This window comes from Centruroides vittatus, unplaced genomic scaffold (genome assembly GCF_030686945.1).
Source record: "Centruroides vittatus isolate TY-2023 unplaced genomic scaffold, ASM3068694v2 contig_1773, whole genome shotgun sequence".
Classification (NCBI taxonomy): domain Eukaryota; kingdom Metazoa; phylum Arthropoda; class Arachnida; order Scorpiones; family Buthidae; genus Centruroides; species Centruroides vittatus.
This window is the reverse complement of record NW_027121084.1, coordinates 428972-452893: the sequence shown is the minus strand read 5'-3', so window position 1 is coordinate 452893 and position 23922 is coordinate 428972. Positions and strand designations below refer to the sequence as shown.

At 31.0% G+C, this 23922-nt stretch overlaps 1 protein-coding gene across 1 annotated transcript in view; it reads left to right on the top strand.

The window, feature by feature from the left end:
* The window catches only part of LOC136969253 (SAFB-like transcription modulator), a 50291-nt gene extending 28074 nt beyond the window's left edge, over positions 1 to 22217 (top strand). The window contains exons 10-16 of the mRNA XM_067263344.1: positions 638 to 767; positions 6025 to 6132; positions 10295 to 10572; positions 10651 to 10796; positions 11876 to 12001; positions 20611 to 20712; positions 21139 to 22217. Of these exons, the coding sequence (XP_067119445.1) occupies positions 638 to 767; positions 6025 to 6132; positions 10295 to 10572; positions 10651 to 10796; positions 11876 to 12001; positions 20611 to 20712; positions 21139 to 21952 (1704 nt within the window). The 3' untranslated portion in view covers positions 21953 to 22217. The remainder of the gene's footprint in view (positions 1 to 637; positions 768 to 6024; positions 6133 to 10294; positions 10573 to 10650; positions 10797 to 11875; positions 12002 to 20610; positions 20713 to 21138) is intronic.
* Positions 22218 to 23922: the final 1705 nt, after the last annotated feature.

Here is a 23922-nt window from a genome sequence, read left to right as displayed (position 1 = left end):
TGAAGAAAAATTGTAAATCTTGTTCTCTAGTGTCCAATATTCCTACAGTATGCATGCACTAATATTAATGCCAAATACAGCAAATGAATTTTTTGGAAACAAATTTTCCTAATTTTTGATTTATGCATACAAGCTAAAAGTTATCTGGTCATTTTTTGTTTTAATAATAAAGAATAGGTAATTCTTCTTTTTCAGATATAAAATTTAAAATGTAGATTATTTTAAAACACAAAATATTGCTAATTCTAATGATTGATCTTAATTTCATTTCTAATATATAAATTTCACAATATCAAAAATAGATGTGTAACACCTTAGTTATGGATATATTCTTTTTAATTGTGAAATTTAGATATTTGAAATGAAATTAAGATCAGTGATTAGAATTAGGAGTATTTTATTCCTTAAAACCACTTTTTTAAAAAAATTTCAATACTTTTTTGAAGTTTTTTCAAAAATGTAGATTTTGAAATTTTAATTTATAACTTTGTATACTTTCTTATGTATATATTTTTAAAATACTGATATGATTAAGAGGTTGAGGAATAGAAAATTTAATCTGTAATCTATTAAATTTATTTTATCAGAACTGTGTATTTAATCAAATGTATTAAAATATGAAAATTTTTATTTGTAGACGCATCATGAGCCAGGTGGAATGCTCAGAAGAACAGAAACAAAAACTGTATTGGCAAAGAGAGTTGCTCAAAAACGAGAACTAAAAGCTTCAACTAAAACATCTGACGCTGATAAAACAAAACCCAGAGGTACAGTTTATTTTATTATTTTTTTAAATACTAGAAGCAAGGTCACAAAGTTACAAAATCTCCCCAGATTTAAATTTGCTAAATAATAATAATAATAATAATAATAATAATAATAAAAATAATAATAATAATTTTATTTTCGTAATATGAGATGGTCCCGTTACAAGGGGGAACGTAATTTAAACACTCGATAATTTTACATTAATAATAGTATTTATCTTGAATTACAAAAAATAATTCTAATTATATCTCGTTACCAGATTTGTTGCTGGCCTTCTTGGACAGTTTAACGTATTTAATGAAAAAATTGTACAATCTTGTTATTATAGTTGGGCTCATTTGAAACAACTTTTTATAGAATTCATTAATTGATTTACTCTCGGATAGGGAAATACCATATTTTTCCCTAATCCCTGTACAGCCTCTGCATGAACATATTATATGGAAGATCGAAATTTGCTCTTGACATATTTTGCATGTTTCGTTTCTAATCTTTATATAATTCTGATCCACTAATATATAAAAACTGTTTAGTCGGAGCTGCATATAAAATTTTTTTTATCATAAACGGTAGGTGAAAATTAATATATTCGTTTGAAGGAGGAAAAGTTTAAGTTCTCCATATACCAAGGATGAAATTTTGAACTCTGTAATTTAACTATTTCTTGATGGATAGCGTTGTTAAACAAATTTTCTATTAATGTACAGTTATCAAATTGCCAATGTTCTTCTTCTGTGTTTCCAAATAAAATGGGAGAAATTCCGTATTTAGCCAACAGTTGACTAAATTTAGTGAACCAATTGTTGACATAATTTTTCTTTGTTTCTGTTAGACTTTTTTCAGATTATTTAATATGGTATTAATCCAAGGGTTTTCACTAGTAATCAGTCTTTTATAAAATTTTTGTATTCTTAATATCAAATAGGGCTCTAATTGTAGTCTGTTTGTGTCGTGACGTATGGCATATCCAGGGACCGCTCTGTCTAACCCGTATATTTTCCTTATATATTGTAATTGTATTATTTCAAAACGAGTTATCCAATCAATTCCCCATATTGGAAAAGCATAACATATTGAGTTCATCACTATTGTCGAAAAAAGTTGCATTTGTTTTTGAATTGAATTAGTTTTTATTTTGACCAATAGCTATATAAGGTTATTGATTAGTTTATTAGCTTTATTTTGCATATTTTTAACGTGGGCTTTGAAGGATAGTGTTGAAGTTATGTTAGGTCCCAAGTAAGAGGTCTCCTCTGTTAGCTTCAATTTCTCATTTAAAAGGTAAAAATTATGGTCTTGTTTCACCAGTCTTCCTCCTCTTTTGAAAAATTTGAATAGCAATACGTCAAATAGCAGTTGAACGGCCGATGGTCCGATCAATGGCTATGAAGAAAGCAGTTGACGTCCGATACCCAATTTGAAGGCAAATTGGGTATCGGACGTCAACTGTGTTTCTTCTAGCCATTGATTAAATCTTTTTGCGAGGATAACTGTAAAAACCTTCCTTAAAGATGATAGTATTGCAATGGGTCTGTAGTTGCTTGGGTCTGAGCTGTCTCCTTTTTTATATATCATTCTGAAGTATGCTGAACGCCACAAATCTGGATATATATTATTTTCGTACATGTGATTAAAGCTAAGTGCTATTAAGTCGATTTTCCTCAGGTGGTAGTCTTTTTAATAAACAAGTGGGAATTGAATCAGGACCTGTGGCCGTGGTTTCTTTTAGTTTGTTAATAGTTTTTATTATTTCTGAGGCCTGAATTGGCATGTTTATTATCCTCTCCTCTCTGTTCAAACCTGTCTGTTCTAGATTTGGGTGAATATTTATGTTAGTTAACTGTCTTTTTTCAAAAAAATTGATCCATATATCAAATCCAATAAGGTCTTGTTGTTCGTTATCTTTCCTTAATCGGTATTTTTTCACAGTCAGCCAGAAAAATTTGTTGCTTTTATCAGCCAATAGTTTTTGATTGATTAAATTAAAGTATTTCGTTTTCTTAGCTTTAATAAGATTTGTATAACTCTTCTTTGAATTTATATATTCAATTAATTGATCTCTTGTTCTAAACCTACAAAAAGATGCTAATTTAGTTTCCTTTTGTCTCTTTGCTCTATAGCATTCCATATCGAACCAGTCTTGCTTAAATTTGGATTTAATTTTATCTAAATGTCTATTCTTATGATAATTTGGTTTTATCTTATAATCATTAAAAATTTTTATTAAAGTATCATATAGTTCCTTAGTCTCAATTTTTTCAATTAACTTAATTCTTCCTTCTATTTCAGTTTCAAACTTTCTTAATTTGAATCTGTCTCTTGCAACCTGCACTTTCTCTTTAATTCTTGCCTTCTCATATTTTGATTTGTTTGATTCATCTCTAATAATCAAGTGGACAGGGAAATGGTCAGATAAGTCGTGGTCTAATACTTTAAATTCTTCACAATAGTCCTAGTATGGCTTCAGAGCATATTATGTAATCAATTACTGATGCTCCTCCTTGATGACATGAAAGTATGCCTACCGGTATAGTCTTCTTTTGTACGTCCATTAAGAATGTATAAATCATAATTTTTAACGAAATTTAATAATAGATTCCCTTTAGGATTACTACCAGTGTCATGACTATTTCTTAAGTTATAAATTGTTTGATTATTACCCTTATAATAGGAATCATTATAGTTGTCAATTCTTGCATTAAAATCACCCATAATTATCCAACAAGAGGTAAAATATAGCCAATCCATTATAACCTTTTCCATTTCTTGATAGAGATTTTGTAGCGTTTGGTAAGGTGGAAAATAACTTACTATTATTGCCAGAATATTATCTGATTGATTATTAAATTTAGGAGACTCCAATTTAATTAATGAGAATATAAAGTAAGTTGTTGAAAAGCTATAAATCATTTCACCCAGAGATTTTTTCATTATTAACATTATTCCTCCTTTTGGTCGACCTACACCTAGATTTTTTTGAGCTGGAACTTGTATATATTCAAAGGCCTGGAGAAGATGTTCCTCATTTATATTTAGTTTGTTGACCCATGTTTCCTCCAATCCTATAATATCATACTTCTTTAGGATTTTATCAAAATAGAAATAAGTTTTCTGCTTGCTAAGTCCTTGAACGTTCCAAGACAAAATTCTAATATCCGAATCTTTAAATTCCTCTATATTAACTTTGTCAGGCTCTCTATTTAGATTACTCAACAGCTTAGTGTTATTTTTATTAGAAGAGCTTAAATATTGATTGTTAAATCTAAAAAAGTTTTAGTATCAACTAAACAATTATTTATAAAACTAATAGTCATTTCTAAGTAATAACTTAATAATATGTAAGAATAAGCAAATATCTGTTCACCTGTTTTTCTTGACTTCTTTATAGTATGGGAGGATTTTTGCTCTACGGTTTCTAGATTCTTGTGTAAGGTCGGATGACATACGTATATTTTTAAATGGCTCTTCTAAGAATACTTCTTTATTTTTATAAAAATTTGAAAGGATTTGATTTTTTCTCTGAATCTTGCTCAGAGAAACTTTTAAAATTGATGGATCTTCTTTTTTTATTATGTGTATGTCCAGAATTTCCTCTTTTTTTTGAATTCTGTTATCTTAATATTCTCTCGGAAAAATTGAGTAAGACTTTCTTTCATGTTTGTTTTTTCTGTAATTGGTAATCCAAATAACATTAGATTACATTGGTTAGTTATATTTAAAATGGTATTTACCAAGTATTGCTGGGCTTCAATTTTTCTATCTAAGTCTGGCACTTTTGTTTCCAATAGATTTAAGTTATGTTCTAATGTACCAAGCTTGGCTTTAAATTCGCTTATATCCTGGTGAATTAAATTAATTTCAGATTTAAGGTCCAATATTTGTTCAGTAATAGAGTTGTGAGAGTCTTGTATCAATTTTGAAAGTTGCTGTAGAGTAGTGCATGACGAACTGTCTTCTATCTCCACCAATTCGGAAAGATTTCCTAACCTTGTTTCTTCGTCCTTCTCCCTCTCTATTTCGGCTATTTTCCTCATCTTTTCCATCTCCTTAAGTGTAGTCGGTTGACGACGGAGCATTGTGTCTACACATGCATCTTTGGACACCTTGACGGCACTTGTACTTCGAGTCAATGGAGGTCGTCCTCTCTTTGTCGGTGAATGAGATAGCGGACCTGGATTTTGTTCTACTCCTGCCATTATTAACTTTAATCTAATTACTATCCACAAACAGTTCAACAATAACCACCAAGTTATCAATAGATTTATCTTTTTAACACACCAAAGATACTCCAACGCAATTTGCGCCATCTTGGTCAAAGGTCTGAAGCACCCCCTAAAGTTGCTAAATTAAAAGTTTATTAAAAATATTAATAATTAAAAGTTAAAAGTATAATTTAGTAATTAAAAGGGTTATAAACATTTCTAGTGTTAAAAAAAATCAACATCAATGACATTTGATCTAGTGGAAAGCGAAGTATGATAAACAATGAGTTGATTGAAATTAATTTCTTAGACTGGATCTTAAGCATCAAAAGTGGTGATATATAACAGTTATATTAAATTATTTAAAATATGCCTGTCAGAATGGTGGATATGGATCTTGAGTAAAGGAATTCTCAATATCATGAATAATGGAGAATGAATCTGTAAAAGACATCACTTGGTTTATATATATGATATGATTTATAAAGTGCATTGTCAATAGAATATAACAGGGAAACTGAATGACCATAATTAAACCTTGAAAATTATAAAAATGGAATAAAATGTTAAAAACTTGTTTGAAAGAATCCTATCAAACTGATCTGAATGAATCAGATAAAATTTTTTGATAATTTTCACATTATGGAATTTCAGAGTGTTTGTCTAAAAATATTCCTAAATATAAGGTGATGTTGATTCACTGTTGATTTGTTTAGATATAAAAGGGAGTATAAGTTCTGGAGAAGAGAAAAATGTACAACTACTTTAGCTGGATTGCCATAGGTAATCAGTATATAAATGAGCTTAGATAGGATTGAAAATTATAGGTATCATGCTAACAATTTGGAAATGATCAAAGCCAAGCATTAGAGTGAAAGTGAAATTGAGAGAAAATTGGATTGACATAAGCAGGAAGAAACTACTATTCAAACCTTAAAGTGAAATTTTATACAGTATGGGTGCTTATTTCCAAATAAGAAGATACATGTAGCTAAACTCATAAATTTGATTGGCCAAAACTAATTTATAGCTTTTTTTTTTTTTTCTTTTATAGAAACTTCAAAAACAAAAGAAAATGAAGGAGAGAAAACTGAAGAACAAGGTGAAATTTTGAAAGAGGAGGAAAATGAGCAAGAAAAGGAGACAGATAAAGAAGGAAAAGGTATGCTTACATTGATTTTATTAACATTTAAAAGGATTTTTGCATTTAATTAATGGATAAAAATTACTTGATTCAAAACAAATGCACATTATACGATTAGAATTTTAAGATTCTTTATAAAGGTTAATGTGTCCTTAATGAAAATAATCCTCACCAACATTGTTACTTATTTTCACTAAGAATGGACATACATGTATTTACATATGTATAATGTGTGGTATACTAAAAAATTTTTTATAAGAGTTTTCAACATCCTTGAGTACATTAAAATACTGCACATTTCATATTAATATAATAGCAAAATTTTTTAATAAGCCAGATATATATTTTGTGCTCTTTGGCATACTAAGATCTTTGAAACTTTTGAAAATTTTCTAAATAGTTTCAAGAGAGGTTGTGAAATAATAATTTAACATGATTAAAACAAAGTAATGAAATTGTCAAAAAGATTGTATTTTTATTATTTTGTAGATAATTTCAAAAAAAAAAAGATTGATTAATTTAAAAATACTGATTTGATATAGTTTAATGTAAACATACAAAACAATGAAATATATATTATAAGCTAATGTTTTTATTTATTATTTGAAAAAAAAATTATAAAATAATTTAGATGAGCAGGATTGAGAAATATGAGTACTGTTCCAAAATCAACCTCCAATTGTCTGGTAAAAATAAACTAATTGTCAAAGCAATATGTCTTGTAGTATATAGAATTAGTAAAGGTTAGTATATAGAATTAGTAAAGGTTTATATTACTAAATTCTACCTCATCATCCAGTTTTTAACTTATTCACAAGTAGCTACTGAGTAGAAACTTGGACCATATATCATTGCCATCTCACCACTGTGAGGTCCATGGTATGATAAGTTTTCTGAAAGCAGTAGGACATAGCACCACCAAGATTCATCGTCAGTACATCATATCTATGATGATAACATTAAGTCACAATTCTATGAGGGATCTGTACAGGAAATTCATGGATGGGTGCACAGATATGGAACAGTGATGACACTCAGTCCTTACTGATGTACTCGTAACATTTTCAGCAAGTTCATCAGTCACAAAATCATGCATAAAAAAAACACCATTTCATAATTTCAAAAATTTCTGGTGACTCCCCTCAAATTTCGAGGTCTACTGTTTCTTATTGTCAGAGAGATATTGGATTTTTACAAGTTCTGGGTCCAGCCTAAAATAAATGACTGATGTTCACAAAACTCAACGAATGGGTTCAACTTTGATGTTTCTTTTGCATTACTCAAAAGAATCAACTTGAGCAGTTCAACTGGGTGATTTTTGATCACTCTCTCTTACAGTCTGAACTTGCCAAGATGGTCTGGTTGGATATCCTGCAATTTGAAACCAATGAGGGGCTTATAGATGGAGTCAGCAACTGGTAACTTAATGGCATGATTCATTGGCAAGAGATTGCAAAAGCCAGTATAAGTCACAATACAAAAGTGCCTGATTTGTTTTCTTTTCTTTTGGTGGCAACTATGTGCAAAAAGGAATATAGATGTGTAAGTAAATTTTGTGTATAATAAATATTTCTCCCTCTGTGACTTTTACCAGCCAATTAGAGGTTGATTTTAGAATAGCCCTTATAACATTCAAACCTTAATAATGATAGCATTTAAAAACAAAATGATTTTTGTTTTTAAATGATGATACTAAATTTCCATAGTTTTTTTTCTTTAAATCTGTTGCTCTCAGATATTCAGATATAATTACACAAATAGTATGGAAATGTAATACTAAAAGTTATCTTTTCCAAATTTCAAGCTAATTTCATATGTTGAAATTATCAATTAAATTAATGTTAAAATAATTAGATATAAAAATTAGATGTAGGAAAAATATGTAAACACTGAATTTCTCTATGAAAGAAAAAATAAACAAATACAATTTTGAAAATGTTTTTTCAAGGAATCTAAGGAAGGTGTGTATTTTTGTACTTGCAGTTGAGTGACCTGCATATTTTGGTCTAACTCAGTTGTAGTCGTCCAATTATGATGTAAACCTGATGTTATATAGACACTACCTTTTCTCTCCCTGCAAGAATGAATACTCCCCTTTGGCACATGGATGTGGTGAGTCAAATTATAAAATGAAGTTTCTGCTAGTGTGGAACAATAGTATGTCATAAAATTTCTTATGAAGGAAAATGTGAAACTTACTTAAATTTGGCACAGATTCAGGCATTGAAAAAGTAAATAAACACTGTCAAGGACAAGTTGTGTAATTGGTGCAATAAGTGTAGCAATGCTCAAAATTGAATGTCACAAATCTCATGGATACATTTGGCTGACCATTGTATCCCACCAGTGTCAGAGTTGATAAAAGCACTGAACATTGGCAGTTGGTTGTGGTTTCATACCTCTTATGGGCTGGCCATATGGAATCTTCTGGATTTTCTTCACATGTCTAACATTTAAATAGGGGCATGTATCCATAGAAAATCCTTCCAGAAGATCTCTCTCCCTGAAAGATTGCTGAAATGTTGCATTGCCTTATCTCATCAATTAAATCCAAAGCCAGCTGTGTGATTGAAAAAAGACAAGCTTTACAGAGAAATCTGCAGAGACATTGAAATTGTTGAAGACTCATTTTGCTGCACGTCTACATAAAGCTTGTGATGACAGCAACTTTGACAACTATAAGCTGAGAAGTCCTTAATTCCTCTACAGACTAGATTTAACTCTGTGATTTTTCATAATTTGAATCATTAAAAGAGCACTTAAAAGAAAAGAAATTTGTGATAAACAAAGCATTGTAGAATTGTGTCTTGCATTGGCTGTGACAAGGAAAACCTTCTTATAGTGTTGAAATTCAAGCTCTTCCAGAAAGTGCATAAATATGGATGGGGAGTATCTCAAAAAAAAAATACCACACAGTTTGGACATTGTAGTTCTTATACTTTTATCCACAAAATCAAATGTGCAGGTCTATTTCAAGCTATCCTTTTATATGATGATGATACATACACTAACATATGAACAAACAACTGATTGAATATAGAAGAAGTTATTTTTGTTTTTAGTCTATCACATTTAGTAGTTGAAATATTACTTCAGTTATGATGAAGTATGATAATATTTAGCATTAAAAACATCTGTGCTGGAGTAGAATCAGACAAATGCAGAAAATGTTCTACAGAAAAAATGCAATTGAAAGTAGAGTTGAGTCCAGAAAAATCTAAAATGCTAAAGTGAAAATGTTTTGCATTACAAGGGGGTGTCAAAATTCAACACTTCTCAGAGGCCAAGTGATTAAGTGCCATGTGTGTTTTAACGATGTTCATTATTATTAATTTGTTCTGAATTATTTTAAATTACATTTTCCATTGTCTTGTCTTTGATTTTTTAATTGAAATTTTAAAATATTATTTACAATTACTTAATCACTATATATAAATCAGTCACATAAATATATACATATAGTATTGTTTTTGTGTAGAGAATTATTATAAACTATAATATAAGTAAGCACCTCACCAGACATGAAATGTTGAAGTCAGACTTCTTTAGGTTCTGTCTCTAACCAATTTAAAGTATTTATAAACGTTTTTTGACAATAAATATCAAAATTTTATAAAAACTTATTTTATCATTATCTTGTTTCAGCTTTGGAAATAGTTTTATAGAAAACTATGTAAAAATATTTATTATTGTAATGATATAGCAAAAGCTGCTAAATCTGAGAGTAATTGAATATCCTTATCACTTAAGTAAAGTATTTTTGGACTATATTATTTTAACTGAACATGATCGGTAATAAACCTGCATTTATATAATTAAATGTGGCATATTGAAATAATGACTAAAAATGTATCAAATTTATAAGAACACAAGGAAATTTTATGTGCATTTTGTTTAGTTAAATTTTAAACAGCAATATATTTTAATTATTTTCTCTTTACAAGTTTTTTAAAATATTAATCTTTTAATGTACAAATATAGATAGCTAGGAAAAAATATTGAGAGAGAGCACAGTATAAAACTACATTACAACTTATTGAAGCTTTCAGAGAATTTGCATCTTGAATCAATTTTTATCAGTTTATCAGAATTTTTTATACAAAAAGTCTTCCAGAAATTGTTTTCTGTTATCTTCAAAAATGAAATAACAAGAAATTATGAAGAGAATTTTTGTTTACAGAAGTGGAACCATCTGGAGAAAAATCAAGAGAAAGAGAGAGAGAACGTGGACTAAGAGAACCTAGAAGTGTATCACGAGGTAGAGATTATAGAAGATCTTTTCCACGTAGAGATATGCGTCCATTTTATGCTAGAGGCAGAGGACGTGGGTTAAGAGCATTATCGTTTAGAGATCGTCAACCTTTTAGAAAACCATTTTTCTTGAAAAGATCCTTTGTTTCTAAGCCAGGTTTTAAACCAGGCTTTAAATCAAATGTAACTGCTTTTCAAAAAATAAAAGTAATTATCCTAAAATATTTTCTATATTGCATTTAAAAGTTTATATTTATAGTAATGTAATAAACAATGTCATTTCAGGAAGAGCGCCGTAGGCAACGTTTGAGAGAACGTGAAATAAGAGAGGTGGAAAGACGAAGGGCGCAAGAAATATTCAGGCAACGTTCAATAGAACGTAAACAACGTGAAGAATCAATTAGACTAGAAAGAGAGAGAGAGCGTTTAAGGTCTGTTAGACAATTTAATATACTTACAAATAATTTTTTTAAAATTATATTTACAAGTTAGTAAAATTTTTTTAGGCCAATATTTTTCTAAGTTTAATCCTTGAAAAAATTTATTTATAATTTAATCAGTTAAATATTTAGCACAATTGCGTCCATCGATCAAATTATTATTATTATTTTAATCATTGATGACTTAAAACATTTTGGCCTAAGTTTAAATTACTTATTAGATGATAATAAAGCATGGTTTTTACTGAGAATTATTGTGTCTTCAGTTAAAATGAATAGTTTTGTAACAAATAAATTAGTCAAGAAATTTCTAATTAATTGTAAATGCTTTTTATTTTAAAAAAAGTATCTAAAATTAATGTTTATTACCTGTTACTATTTTGATATATGTAAATATTTAATTTTACATAGCAATTAATAAACTTATTAAGACTACTTTTAATGTTTTATCAGATCTGTTAGTTCTTATGATTTTACTATAAATTTTTTGAAATACAAACTAGTGAATTAATATGAAACTGCAGAAGAACCTTGGTCATTCTTTTAAAATTGTTATAATCAGTGTTTACATGAAAATATTTAGTGTTCTTGATATTTAATCATAAATAAGTATATGTACTCATACTTCTACTTTGAATGATATGTAATTTTTTAAAATTTTTAATAAAGTATCCATTTCTTTAGGATATTAAGAGAGGTATACATTGATATAGTCAAAAGTTATTCAAGTTATTTAAGTAGAAAATTTTTTAAGAATTTTAATCTTACTAATTTCAATAAGTTACATGTCACGTTTGCTGTTTTAGGACTTTGCTATTTTAGAACAAGCAAGTAAGTTTAATTTACATGTATATTTGAAAATCCAGATAAACTGAAAATCTGGATGGGTCTGGTCTCAGTCTGGAGTTTTGACAATTCACTGAACCCCCACACACAAATAAATATCCATACACGCATTTACTTCATTAGAATATGAAATTAAATTTTTAAGTTCTTGTAGATTGCAATGGCAGAATATTTCATTTTTATTAAATTTTTATGTAATTGATAAATTCTTTTTTATATTTTAGGATTGAAAGAGAGAAATTAGACAGAGAAAGAGCTGAAGTACTCAGGCTTGAAAGAGAGAAGCAAAGACTTGAAAGAGAACGACTAGAGAGAGAGAGAGAGGAACTTAGGCGAAGAGAACAGATGAGGTAGCTTAAAATTTAATTTCTTTTTTCTAATGAAAATTTATTATTAAAATTTACTAGCAACAACTCAATTATTTGTAGGTTATATCTAATATATATATATACATAGATGCTAATAATTATTTAGTTTAATATTGACTTTATTGTAAAAAGTATATTATTTAGTATTTGTTATTCTTGATTAAACTGTATTATAATGAAGTTTTGTTTTATATTGAATGCAATGGAATAAATTTTTACTAGTAAAAATTCCATAATTTAATCTGTTAGTGTAAAAGTGATGTTACTTTACTTTTAACCAAAAATTTATTAACAATCTGAAGTTTTAATAAGTGAATGAGTTAGTTATTGAACATGATGACTCAAGTATTGCAAATAGAAAAGTTGATTGCTTATGATTATGATGATGATTTTTTTATTATTAAGGAAATTTTTTGTTGAGCATCATAACTTTCATTTAAAATTTTTGAAGCAGAGCTTCTTCTTGAGGCTTACAGAATTGTTTGTTCTCAAAATCCATTTGATAGATTTTGATTAAACTTTGCCATTTTAACATTAATTGTGATGCAGAATCCTAAACTGCAAAGGTCGTTTCACGAGATGTGCGACAAAGCAATATCACACAAATTGTACAACTTTTCCATTCGATGTTTCATGGTTGCTAGCATGTCTTGTATTGGCTTATAGAATAGAGTTCATTTTCAATATTTAATGGATTGATTTTGATAAAACTGCCATTTTTCATTGAGATGAGGAAATCCAGAAATATAGTATGGGTCCATTTAAATGTAAGAAATCCAGCAATGAATTGCTTAACTTTCCCAGCAACATTAAAATTCTGGTGGTGGTGTCTGTTACAATATTTCATTTAAAAAAAATTGTTTACATTTTTAATTATTATAAAATGACAAAAAACTTAATTTTGAGAGTAGGGATGGGGTTTTACAAAAAATTGTAAATTTTTAATAATGAGTAAAATTGTCATTAAGTCCCGACCCTACTTGAGAATGATACATGATCACCCATATTCTCCTCACCCCATTGACCTTAAATTTAATAGTATGAATCTTTTACCATATTTCTGCAGAATGATTGATTGGAATGCTGCATATAAACAAGGGAGACCAGCATGCCAGTAACCCCGGGGTATCTGGCCTGTTAGTTAAACTGCGACTAAAAAATAAAATTAATCAAATGTAACAAAACTAGTTGTTAAACAAATTTTATTATTTTTTTAAAAACATTTTTAAGAATTTTAATCTTTCTTACTTAATTTATAATATCATTGTAATTTGACTGACTTGTAAAGGAAAACTTTCTTTCTGATTTTAAGACAATAAAACAATTAGCAACTTACTGACATTAGTAGTAGTTAGTGTGGGCTACACTGACCATGCATTCAATCTTAAAACTAACATCTTCCTGTCAAAATTCACACAAAACCAATGTTAATCAAAGTAAGTTGAGATAATTTAGGGCCAGTTTATTTTTGTGTTTTTGAATGGAATTGGAATTACCATAAAAAACAAAAAAAAAGGAACTTTCAGAATTCCACAAATATTTTAGATCTTTAGAAAGAAAACAAAATGAAGAAATTGAACACACAATCGTAGTTTTTGATGTAATACTGACAGTTTCACAGTTTTAGAATAAAAACATATTTGTTTTTACCTGACATAACTCTCTTATTTTTTTTAATTCACCCTTTAGAGCGGGATGAATAACCTCACTTAAACTGGCATGCTGGCATTCCCCGGGATAAACTGGCATGCTAGTTTTTACCATATGGAAATATTTGATTTCATGGTCTCCCTCTATAGACCGACATGTTGATCATTCTGCAAAAATATGGTAATACACAAACCTTCCTGCAAAATTTCAGAAATTTTTGATAGCATGGGAGTTATTGATATTAAGCTTCAAAGAGGGTGAGTAAAATCATGCCCCCCACACACAAATAAATATCCATACATACAGTCTCTGAATTTTTTTGCATTTCTCAAGCTGACTGAGAAGCAACATAGGCTGTTTTTTTTCTTTTTCAACCTCCAATGGTCCGTAAAACAAAGACAAGTGTAAATAACAAAATGAATTTATCACCAAAAGTTAGGTACAAACGTGGTTACTTTTCGACATAATCATCATGAAGATTGAGGCATTTGTCATATCTGTGAACAAGCTTTGCAATCCCCTTTTCATAGAATGTTGCTGCCAGTGACTTGAAATGGCATTTATGTTGTTTTGAAGATTGTCATTAGTCTCAGACCTCTGCCCTCCTAGCCATGTTTTCAGTTCAGAAAGAGATGGAAGTTTTCACACATTAAAGGTGTGAAGACTTCCACCCAGCTTTAAACACCCAACGTATAGCCCCGATTTAGCACCAAGCAACTTCCACCTCTTTCCTGAACTAAAAATGTGGCTAGGATGGCAGAGGTTTGACACTAATGACAATCTTCAAAAAACAATAAGGCCATTTCAAGTCACTGGCTGCAACATTCTATGAAGAGGGGATTGCAAAGCTCATTTACAGATATGACAAATGTGTCAAACTTCATGGTAATTATGTCAAAAAGTAACCATGTTTGTACCTAACTTTTCGTAATAATTTCATTTTGTTATTTACACTTGTCTTTGTTTTTATGGACCATTGGAGGTTGAAAAATAAAACCACCCTTGTACATCTGCAATGGGCAAAAGCCTACTAGAATTGGGATTTGATGCATGAGATAGAGATAACAATGGTAGCAAAGTTTGGAGAAAACCCATTGAAAAGTTTCTATCAGAATGCCTTCTTTCAAAAATAAAATTTTCAATGAAGTTACGATTTGGGATACCATGACTGCAGCAGGAACTGGGCATTTGGAAATTGTCACCACTTCAGTGAATGCAGAAGATTACTTGGAAATTTTAGATAATTTTGTGCAAAACACAATAGAGGAACATTTTGGTGACTTTGACTTTATCTACCAAGATGACAATGCATATTCCCACTATGCTAAAACAGTGTGCCAATAGTTTCTAAAAAATAACATTTAATGGTCACCAAACAGCCCTGACTTATGTTATGTGGAATGTTTTGAAGAAACTGGTTTGAAAAAAGAAATAGGCTTCATTGTGTGAATTGAAGAGTTCTATTCAAACCAGATGGGCAGAAATGTCTACAAACTTTTCACATAAGTTAGTCACTTCAATACTGAGATGTATTAAAGCAGTAGTAAAGGCCAAAGGCAGTCCCATGCAATATTAATTCACTTTATTCCATACATATGCCTCTGTAATTACGATATTCCATATTTTTGTCTAATATTGCTCAAGTGTTGAGAGTGCTGTTTCTTAAATTTTTTAATATAATTGCTTTCATCTGTTTTCTGTTGTTACTTGCACAAGACTGCATATAAATTTTGTGAAAAAGAATTGCTTATTTAACATCTGTTTTGAAACTTTAAGTTGAATTGAATGACATACTCCCCACCAGTGGCTAAGCGGTCTTCATACCCTGAACACTGGGAGTTTGGTCGTGGGTTTCGCCTCGCTTGGATGGACTGGCCACGTGGAGTTTTCTGGGTTTTCTCCATATAAGTAATGCCTAAATAGGGGCTAGTTTCCCTTAAAAGACCTCCCGGAAGGCATTGCCCAAGTGTTGTGTTGCCATAACTTAACAACAAACAGAATGACATACTGCAAAGTGAACAGTAGTCCATACTTTTGTCCAGGGGTTGTAATACAGTGTAAGTAGATATCTAATTAGTTTAAAATATGTCAAATTTGTGTCAGTCTTCTTCTAATATGTAAATTTAAATAGTTGAGAATAATAATGACTTTTTATGAGGATATTAACAACAAAATTGAGAATAATTATGAAAATCTATTCTAAGTTGTGCCATGACATGAAGTGTATCCATCTAGACTAATAATAAATTTTACAACTAAAGGTGTGAAATAAGTGGATACTTCGAAATTGATGATACAGAAGATAGAGTAAATTGCTTCATGAGAATTCTAGTTATGATGGCCAAAATAGAAAAAGCAATATACAGTAGAGCATCAATTATCCAAATACCGGTCAACCAAAACATTGGTTAATAGGGGAAAAAAGTGAAATCTACTCCGCACGCGGCGCTAGTATCGACGAGGTTGTAAACAGACTAAGAGATACGTTGTCGGTTCTAAAGTACGATTTGTTAATTCTTTAAACAAAAATCCAATAATTATTTTAAGACTGGGTAATGGCTGATGGAGGTTTTAACATTCAGGAATAACTAATTACTAAAGATGTTGTGGTAAATATACCCACTTTTATGACAGGAAAAGCACAGCTGAGCAGCAGTTTGTCATCTCGAGACAGAAAAATATCTAGTAAAAGAATACATATTGAACGTATTATAGGAATGGCTCGTACTGTACATATAAAATTTTGAAGCAACACATGCATCCGACAGTAACCAAACTTGGCAGTGAAATTATATTTATATGTTTTATGTTATGCAATTTTAGACCATGCATTGTTGGCAGAGATTCTTAATTTGTTTCACTGTTAGTCTAGCTCTCTATTAATACCGTATATAAATTTTTTTCCATTCTAGACCCTAGCCTAATTTAAGTTTTCCATCTATAGTATTTTTAAATTTTTGTCTGTTTATAAATCTAAGATTAAGAATGTATACTATCATACACAGGAAGGTCTTCATTGTGGAACTTCAATTCAAAGTAATATAGTGGTTTTAAAATTTGTACTATAGTTGAATAAATACTTGTAAGCTAATAAAAGAATTTTAATCTTTAAAACAAAATCTCTTTTTATTATTTAAAAAAATTCACACTATACACCATCTAGAAAAATTTTACATAAACTCAAATTGTAAAATAACAATTAGCTCAATTATTTTATAAACTTAATGTTTATAAAACATTTTTTTTAAAAAGAACTGGCTTAATATGCTCATGGAAAAACATAATTAGTGTTTCAATCATGTCTGCAATGAATTTATTATCTCTTGGAATGATACAAACTTTGAAGTCACTTTTTGTGTAAATAAACAGATGAGCAACTTGTCTATTTGTCACTGCTAATCGTCCTTGGATTTGATGAAAATAATCATGATTCCGTTTTAAAGTAATTTTGTCATCAGTACATTCCAAATATGGTATCTTTAGCACATTCACAGGAAGTTTAAAACTGGAGTAAGGACATTTAACTTCTAATATTTTATCATCATCCACTAGCCCATCTGGACTTGCAGCTAAGAATGGGTATTTTGAATGAAGAAACATGCCACATTCTTTCACAGGAGTATTTACAAAAGAATATGTTTCAATTGCTTTTTTTTTTTTCATATCTTAAGCTGTGAGAAATTGCCTTACTTTTTATTGGCCTACTTGACAGTAATGAGCCACACAATTTTAGTCTGTTTGTTAATTTTAATTTACAAACTTTTCCAAAGTTTGAAGATGTCAAATGCAACAAATGTTCCTTCTTCCAAACTGCACTTTTTCATTGTAATCTGGTCTCTTTTTCCAAATGTTTTATGTACTCCCTACTTGCTTCAGTTACATGTAAAGCACTTAAACACATTTCAGACATTGTGCTTTTGCAATCATGATCTGACTCTAAAACCCTCATGTTTGCTGGTTGCCTTAATTACAATATCGGTATTGCACAACCACTTTGCATGTTCATTGCCAAATTAATAACAAAGTTTGTATAATCAGGGATTGTACTACCAGATGGTCTGGGGTCAAATTTTATGTCTTCCAATCATTTTCTTTTCATTCCTTTCTTCTTAAATAAATGAAATGGAAGCTCACTAGCCTTAACTGGGGAACCTTTATGTTGGCAGGTAGGCTGATGGAATGTTTGTAGAACCTGTGTGCATGTTTTGTGACACTTATATGTGCCTGTTCTTCCATGTTCTTCTATTGCCAATAGTGTTACACATACATGTTTGCAATACGCTTTAGGCCCTTTACCTGCTGTACATTCACATATTGCATTTTCTATAACCCCATCATCTGTAATTACTAAATCTGTGTAAATCTGTTCCCCTTGGTTAATTCAGATTTTACATTACCTTTAAAATATAAAAAATGTTTCTCTTTTGTTCCTCTTATTATCAATATTAATAAGAATTCATTAAAATACATCTGCACAGCAGACAGTGACATTCTTTGATCTGACATCTGCATGTAGGCATCAATTGTCTCTATAGTCAAAACTGGTATTTGTAAACTTGGAGAGAGATCCTTATATTCAGATGAATCAGAAAGTTTGAATTCAGGAGAGCTATCACAGGATATAGAAAAATTATGAGTTTTCTGATTCCTCTCATATGCCAGTAACCTGAAAATTATTGTAAACAAGTTTAATAACTAGTTAACATATGATCACCAATATTTTATTTAGTTTTTTCTGTCTCATTGACAGGAAAGGCAAGAATTATTATTATATATTATATTCTTACCTTAATATATTACATATAATATAAAAATAAACAGTATAAGGTAACTGAACAGTATTGACAAGCACCTAAATATGGCATATATATAGTGTATGCCAGATTTAGTAAAAGAAAATGGGCAAAAATTCACTTGTACAAAAAGTTTATTGGTGAAGAAATTAGTCTTATTGCATTAAATTATTGAAACAAGAAGACTTGTGACCAATAAAAAAGACTTTTTGATTATATTTATTTTAAATACTCCGAATATTGTTTTCTCTTGGTAAAAGATTAAGATATGTATCTCTTATATTGTCTTAGAACTTCATAGAAAGTAGTTTTGTTTGTGTTGATTGTTGTTCTAAATTACAGTGATAACCTATTGGTACAGTTAACATTTCAGATACTGGTATAAATTGGTTATAATATGTCAGGCTCAGTACATGACCATATTCCAAAGGAAAAAAAAATTTATTTTAATTAAAGTTTTGACCTTATGTATTGGTTAGACAAATGTGAAAGGAATCAATGACAACTTTACTGATCTTTAAATGTTTTTATCGACAAAAAATGTGCATTTTGTGAAATCTTATCCTTAAAACTTTCATCTACTGGTAAGTTACCTTATCATGTAATAGTTATAAGGACTTGAAATTATAAATGTAATAATTAACGATAAAAATGTAGATGTAGATTATTTTAACTTACCTTTCTATTAAATCGGCTTTTCTACCAGCTAACTTGGCATTGTACTTTTTTAATTCTTCCTTTAATTGTACCGTTGTTAACCTTCCTAAAAAATATTTTCGTTCTTCCATTATTATAAAGTAAGCTATCCTTCGAACGGAACAGCTTGTTTACAACCGTATCGATATGTGCGACACCTATGTCACGTGATCACTTTTTTCCCCTATTGAAAGCATTCCAGTTTGCAAATTCAAATTTCTGCTAGTGCTTTAGCTCTGCAGCACTCTCCTCCCTAACAACCTAAACTGTAGGCCTACTTTAATGTACTACTTTATGTAAGATATGTATTTGTAAGACGTGTAATACAAAATATATACAGTACAGTTTTGTGTTTAATATATTTTTTCGTAAATGATCAGTTATCCTAACAACCCCAGTCTCGAATTGTTTCAGATAATCAATGCTCTACTGTATTTGTTTTCTTAAAATAAATTTTTTCTTATCCATATTTAGATATTCATTTCATTTTACCAACATTACTTTGGTTTTAAAAAGTCGGTTATTCTGAAACTTTGAAAACGACTCAAAAACACAATAATGGAAAGATTTTACACTTGTTTCATTAACTTGTTGACTTTCTTGCTCTGTTATCCAAGTTTCAGTTCCATCATTGCAATTAATGATGGGACCTTATTAAGAAACTTACATGAAGAATGATAAATGAAAGTGCTTTTAGAGAGGAACAAGTCTGATTAGTGAGATTCATCATGCACATTGGATCTTGCTCTTAGATACTGCATGTAATGAACTCTGTTTTGGAATTTAATCTAAATCTTGTTAAATTGTTAATAAATATAATTGTAATAATAACTGAATGACTAATGTGATAAACAATAATTATAAATAGCAGAAAATGATAGAATTAGACTAGTTAGGTATCAAATTTTGAAAAGTAGTATATACTAATTACTACAATGTATCATTATTAAAGAAAACATTTGATATAGAGAAGTCTGTGTAAATTTATTTCAGAACAATTTAGATTATTACATAAAAATCATCTCCAGAAATTAAAGAATAATGCTATATAAAATATAAATTTAGGAATATTTTTCATCAAAAAATGCAATGACAAAAATGCATCAACTTGCTATAGACTTTATAAACTAATGCTGGAATCTGGGGTTTTTTTTATTCCATCAAAAATATGGGTTTGTGTTTCTTAGTGTATTCAGTCTTTAAAATTAGAAATGACGAAGCCAAGTTTATAATTTTTAATAATTGAGATGTGATTAAATTTGATTAGTAAGCATTAAGACTGAATTCTAGAAATAGATATTTGTATTTATATTTTTATATATCATATATATTTTTCTAAATTAAGTTTTTTTAATGAATACTCGTATATTTTCAAATAGTATTTGTACTGACAAAACATTATTTAGAAATTTCAAATCCACTCTTTGAAAGTATGTTACAAATTTATTTCAGTCGATTGGATGAACCTAGACGCCCACTTAAAAGACCATTTCGGGGACCAAGAGAAAGTGAACCATATTGGGATGAAAGGAAAAGGCCATCGTTATCAGGAAGGTATAAAAAATTTAATTATTACGATAATAGTAGTCATAAATCCCCCCCGCAAAATAAGTAAAAAAAGCAGTCTTATCATTTTTCTGAGTAGTCTTACAGGATTTTTCGTCATTTTCATGATGGCAGAAGCCATTTAACTTATAAGTTTTAACGTTTAAATTACTGTTAAACGTTCAATGACGATATGATGTGCATTTTAATTTATATTATTTATTAGTAATAATTTGAAATAGGTATGAAAACAAAATTATTACGCATATCTATTTTAGTTTATATCATTTATAACTTATTGTTACTACGCATTTAATAGTAATATAAATATTAAAATAATGTAAATTGAATGTTAACATTATTTTAAGGCATCGACAGAAGTTTTTTAAAGTAACGGAACTTCAATAAAATGAGATTTTTGTTACATTTCTTTAGGTATCACGATTACGAAAATCGGGAACGATCGTACGATCGTCACGACTTGTTTGAGAGAAGAGGGGAAAGGTACGAAGGGAGAGAGAAGAATTTAGACGTTCCATCTCGAGAATTCGGAGAGATAAGAAGAGACGTTCGAAGAGATCAAACATCTCACGATCGTGACGATCGCAGGGTGGCCGAAAGACCGGAACGGTACAATCGGAATTCTTCCAGAGACAGTGAAGCCAGAGGCCGAGAACACCGCGAGATCAGAGATCCCGGAAGAGGTCCCCCGTCTAGAGAACGAGGCGAACGAATGGGTCCGCCGCGAGGTTCACCGCCGGTACGCGGGCGCCCACCGCCTCGCGACGAATGGAAATCGCAACCGCACGAAAGAAGAGTGCACGAACGTTACATCGATTCCGGTAAAACCATGTCCGGTCCGGGTGGATCCTTCAGTAGCAGCGGCAGATCTTACGGAGGGGAGAGGAGCGAATCGTGGGGCGGAAGCGGAGAGAAGAGCATTAGCAAGTCGTATAGCAGTAGCAGCGTCGTCGGCAGCGGGTCCCAGTGGGGCTCCACCGATTCTCGTAAAATGGATTCTTCTCACAGTCCCTCCTGGGGGAGAGTAGATAATCCGCCGAGTAATCGCTGGAGCGGAAGCATGGAATCGCGAAATCCTCGCAGCCAGCAAAGCATGAGTATGGGCCAGTCACAGCCCGGTATGTACGGAGGAAGTTCCCAGCAAATGGGAAGCATAACGTCTCATTCCAGCATTGGCAGTAGCGGATACGGAAGCGATAGATACATGACGGGCCTGAGAAGATACTGAACGTTACCATCAATAAAAAATCATTTTGGTATTGTGTTTGTCGTTTGTTTTTCGAATTAGATTACGTCAATATATTGTGTATGATGCCATAGCGGGTCAAATAGACATTGAGAATGACATTTGTGGCTGATGATGAATTTATTTACGCTTACGTTTGTAAAAGATATTGTGAATTCAAGTATGGAGGATCATATATATACACTGACAAATTTATACCAATTTTAGATTATCAATAAATCATCTTGAAATTATTTTTCCTTTTAAATCGCCTCTGTTTTTCAAATGTTTTAAAAATATGTTGGAATTTACACGTTCGTGTACTGAGGTACCGTATATTTTGTACATCGTGGATGACGATTGGTTTAAAAGAGTGTGGGGACCCGAGCGAGGTCCGAATCGTCACCCGGAGGGGGGCGACCTCGGAATGCGGCAAAGATAATATACCGCGCGACAGAACAATAGAGGTGTTTTCTTTAAAGAGGTGTAAGCTGAGAAAGTAAGTGAAATAATGGGTCCCCAGTCGAAGCAGAGCTAGCAAGAGGGGATCATTCGAACTGGCGGCTGACCTTTCCCGCGCCCTCCGGTGAGTTTCAAATTGTCCCAAGTGACGAGATGAGACCAATAAGATAACGTGTCGAGGGATCAAGTTTAAGCGTTTGGTAAGAAGATGTACGCGTAAGAAAAGATAGGATGACTGTTTTGGTGGTGGTGCGCGAGCGACAGGTAGTGCTCTCCGCGGGTGTTGTGATGTGGAAAAAAAACGTACGTTCCAAATACAATAAAGGGAAGGAAAGACTTGCTGACAGTGACTGAACTCGTAAGATACCGACTCAGCGACCGAGCCCCAGCTAACCGCTACATCTTAAGGAAGGTGTAGGACTACCCCCGAAAGGCGAGAAATTACGGGATCGGGAGAAACGACGAACTTAGCAGTGCCCCGAGCGACGGATAACTCCGAAAAAGACTAATACTGCTCCACCGAGGCTCGTCTTTGTAAGTTGTGTATAATCATTTTTCGCTGTTATTAAACGCATTGTAAATGGGAATCCTATCTCACTGTGCCTTACCTCGCCCACTCGGAAGGGCTGACCGCGAAACGCCATCCAAAAGACACAACCCGGTCGGCTAACTTCGCAAGAGTTTGCCAAATCGTAATTTGAATGGTGTAGAATTTTAGATGGGGAAAATTTTGATGTTTTTCAGAATTTTAATGCTGCCACATTTTTAACCTGTAGCTAAATTTTAGGCGTGAAATAATATTTTTTTTTTATCAGAAACACGATAAAAGATTCCTAAGATGCTCGCAAATTTCATAATTTACTAAACGCAATATCGATAACGAATGGAAACTATAGCCTATTCAATTTCTCAAAATCGGAATACGATTCTTATGGTTTGTCCATGGCTATATTCGTATCTGGCTCATCCATTTTGTAATTATTGGATGATATATTCAAATATCAAAATATTCGTATCAGCTATTGCCAACTTAATTTATTTATCACAATTACAACTGGAAATGTCTTGTCTGTGAGGTAAGATTTCCTCCTCCGTTTAACAACTGAACCCGAATAAATAAAAATACAAATGCGAGTAAAATACAACAGTAAGACCAAAATGTTAACATTAATATTATAAAGGCTTCGTTTAAAACAATTAAAAATCGTGTAGCAAATTTCAATATTTGTCATGTTACAAGAAATACGATAAAAGTGTGATCTTTGCCAAGTCTGTAAAAAGGAGTAAAAATATATGATGTATTTCGTAAACAGCTGAGGCTGCTTAAGCATACCCAATCCGACTGTACTGTACACCCGTCAAAATACAGTATGATGAAGTAACCGATCGAAATATTTAACGCGTTCTTTAAGTCAAACTGAAGCAGGGGCGGATCTACATAGGGACTAATAGGGCTTAAGCCCTGGGCTAATAATGATAATTTATAGTATTTGTTTTATTGTAATAATTCT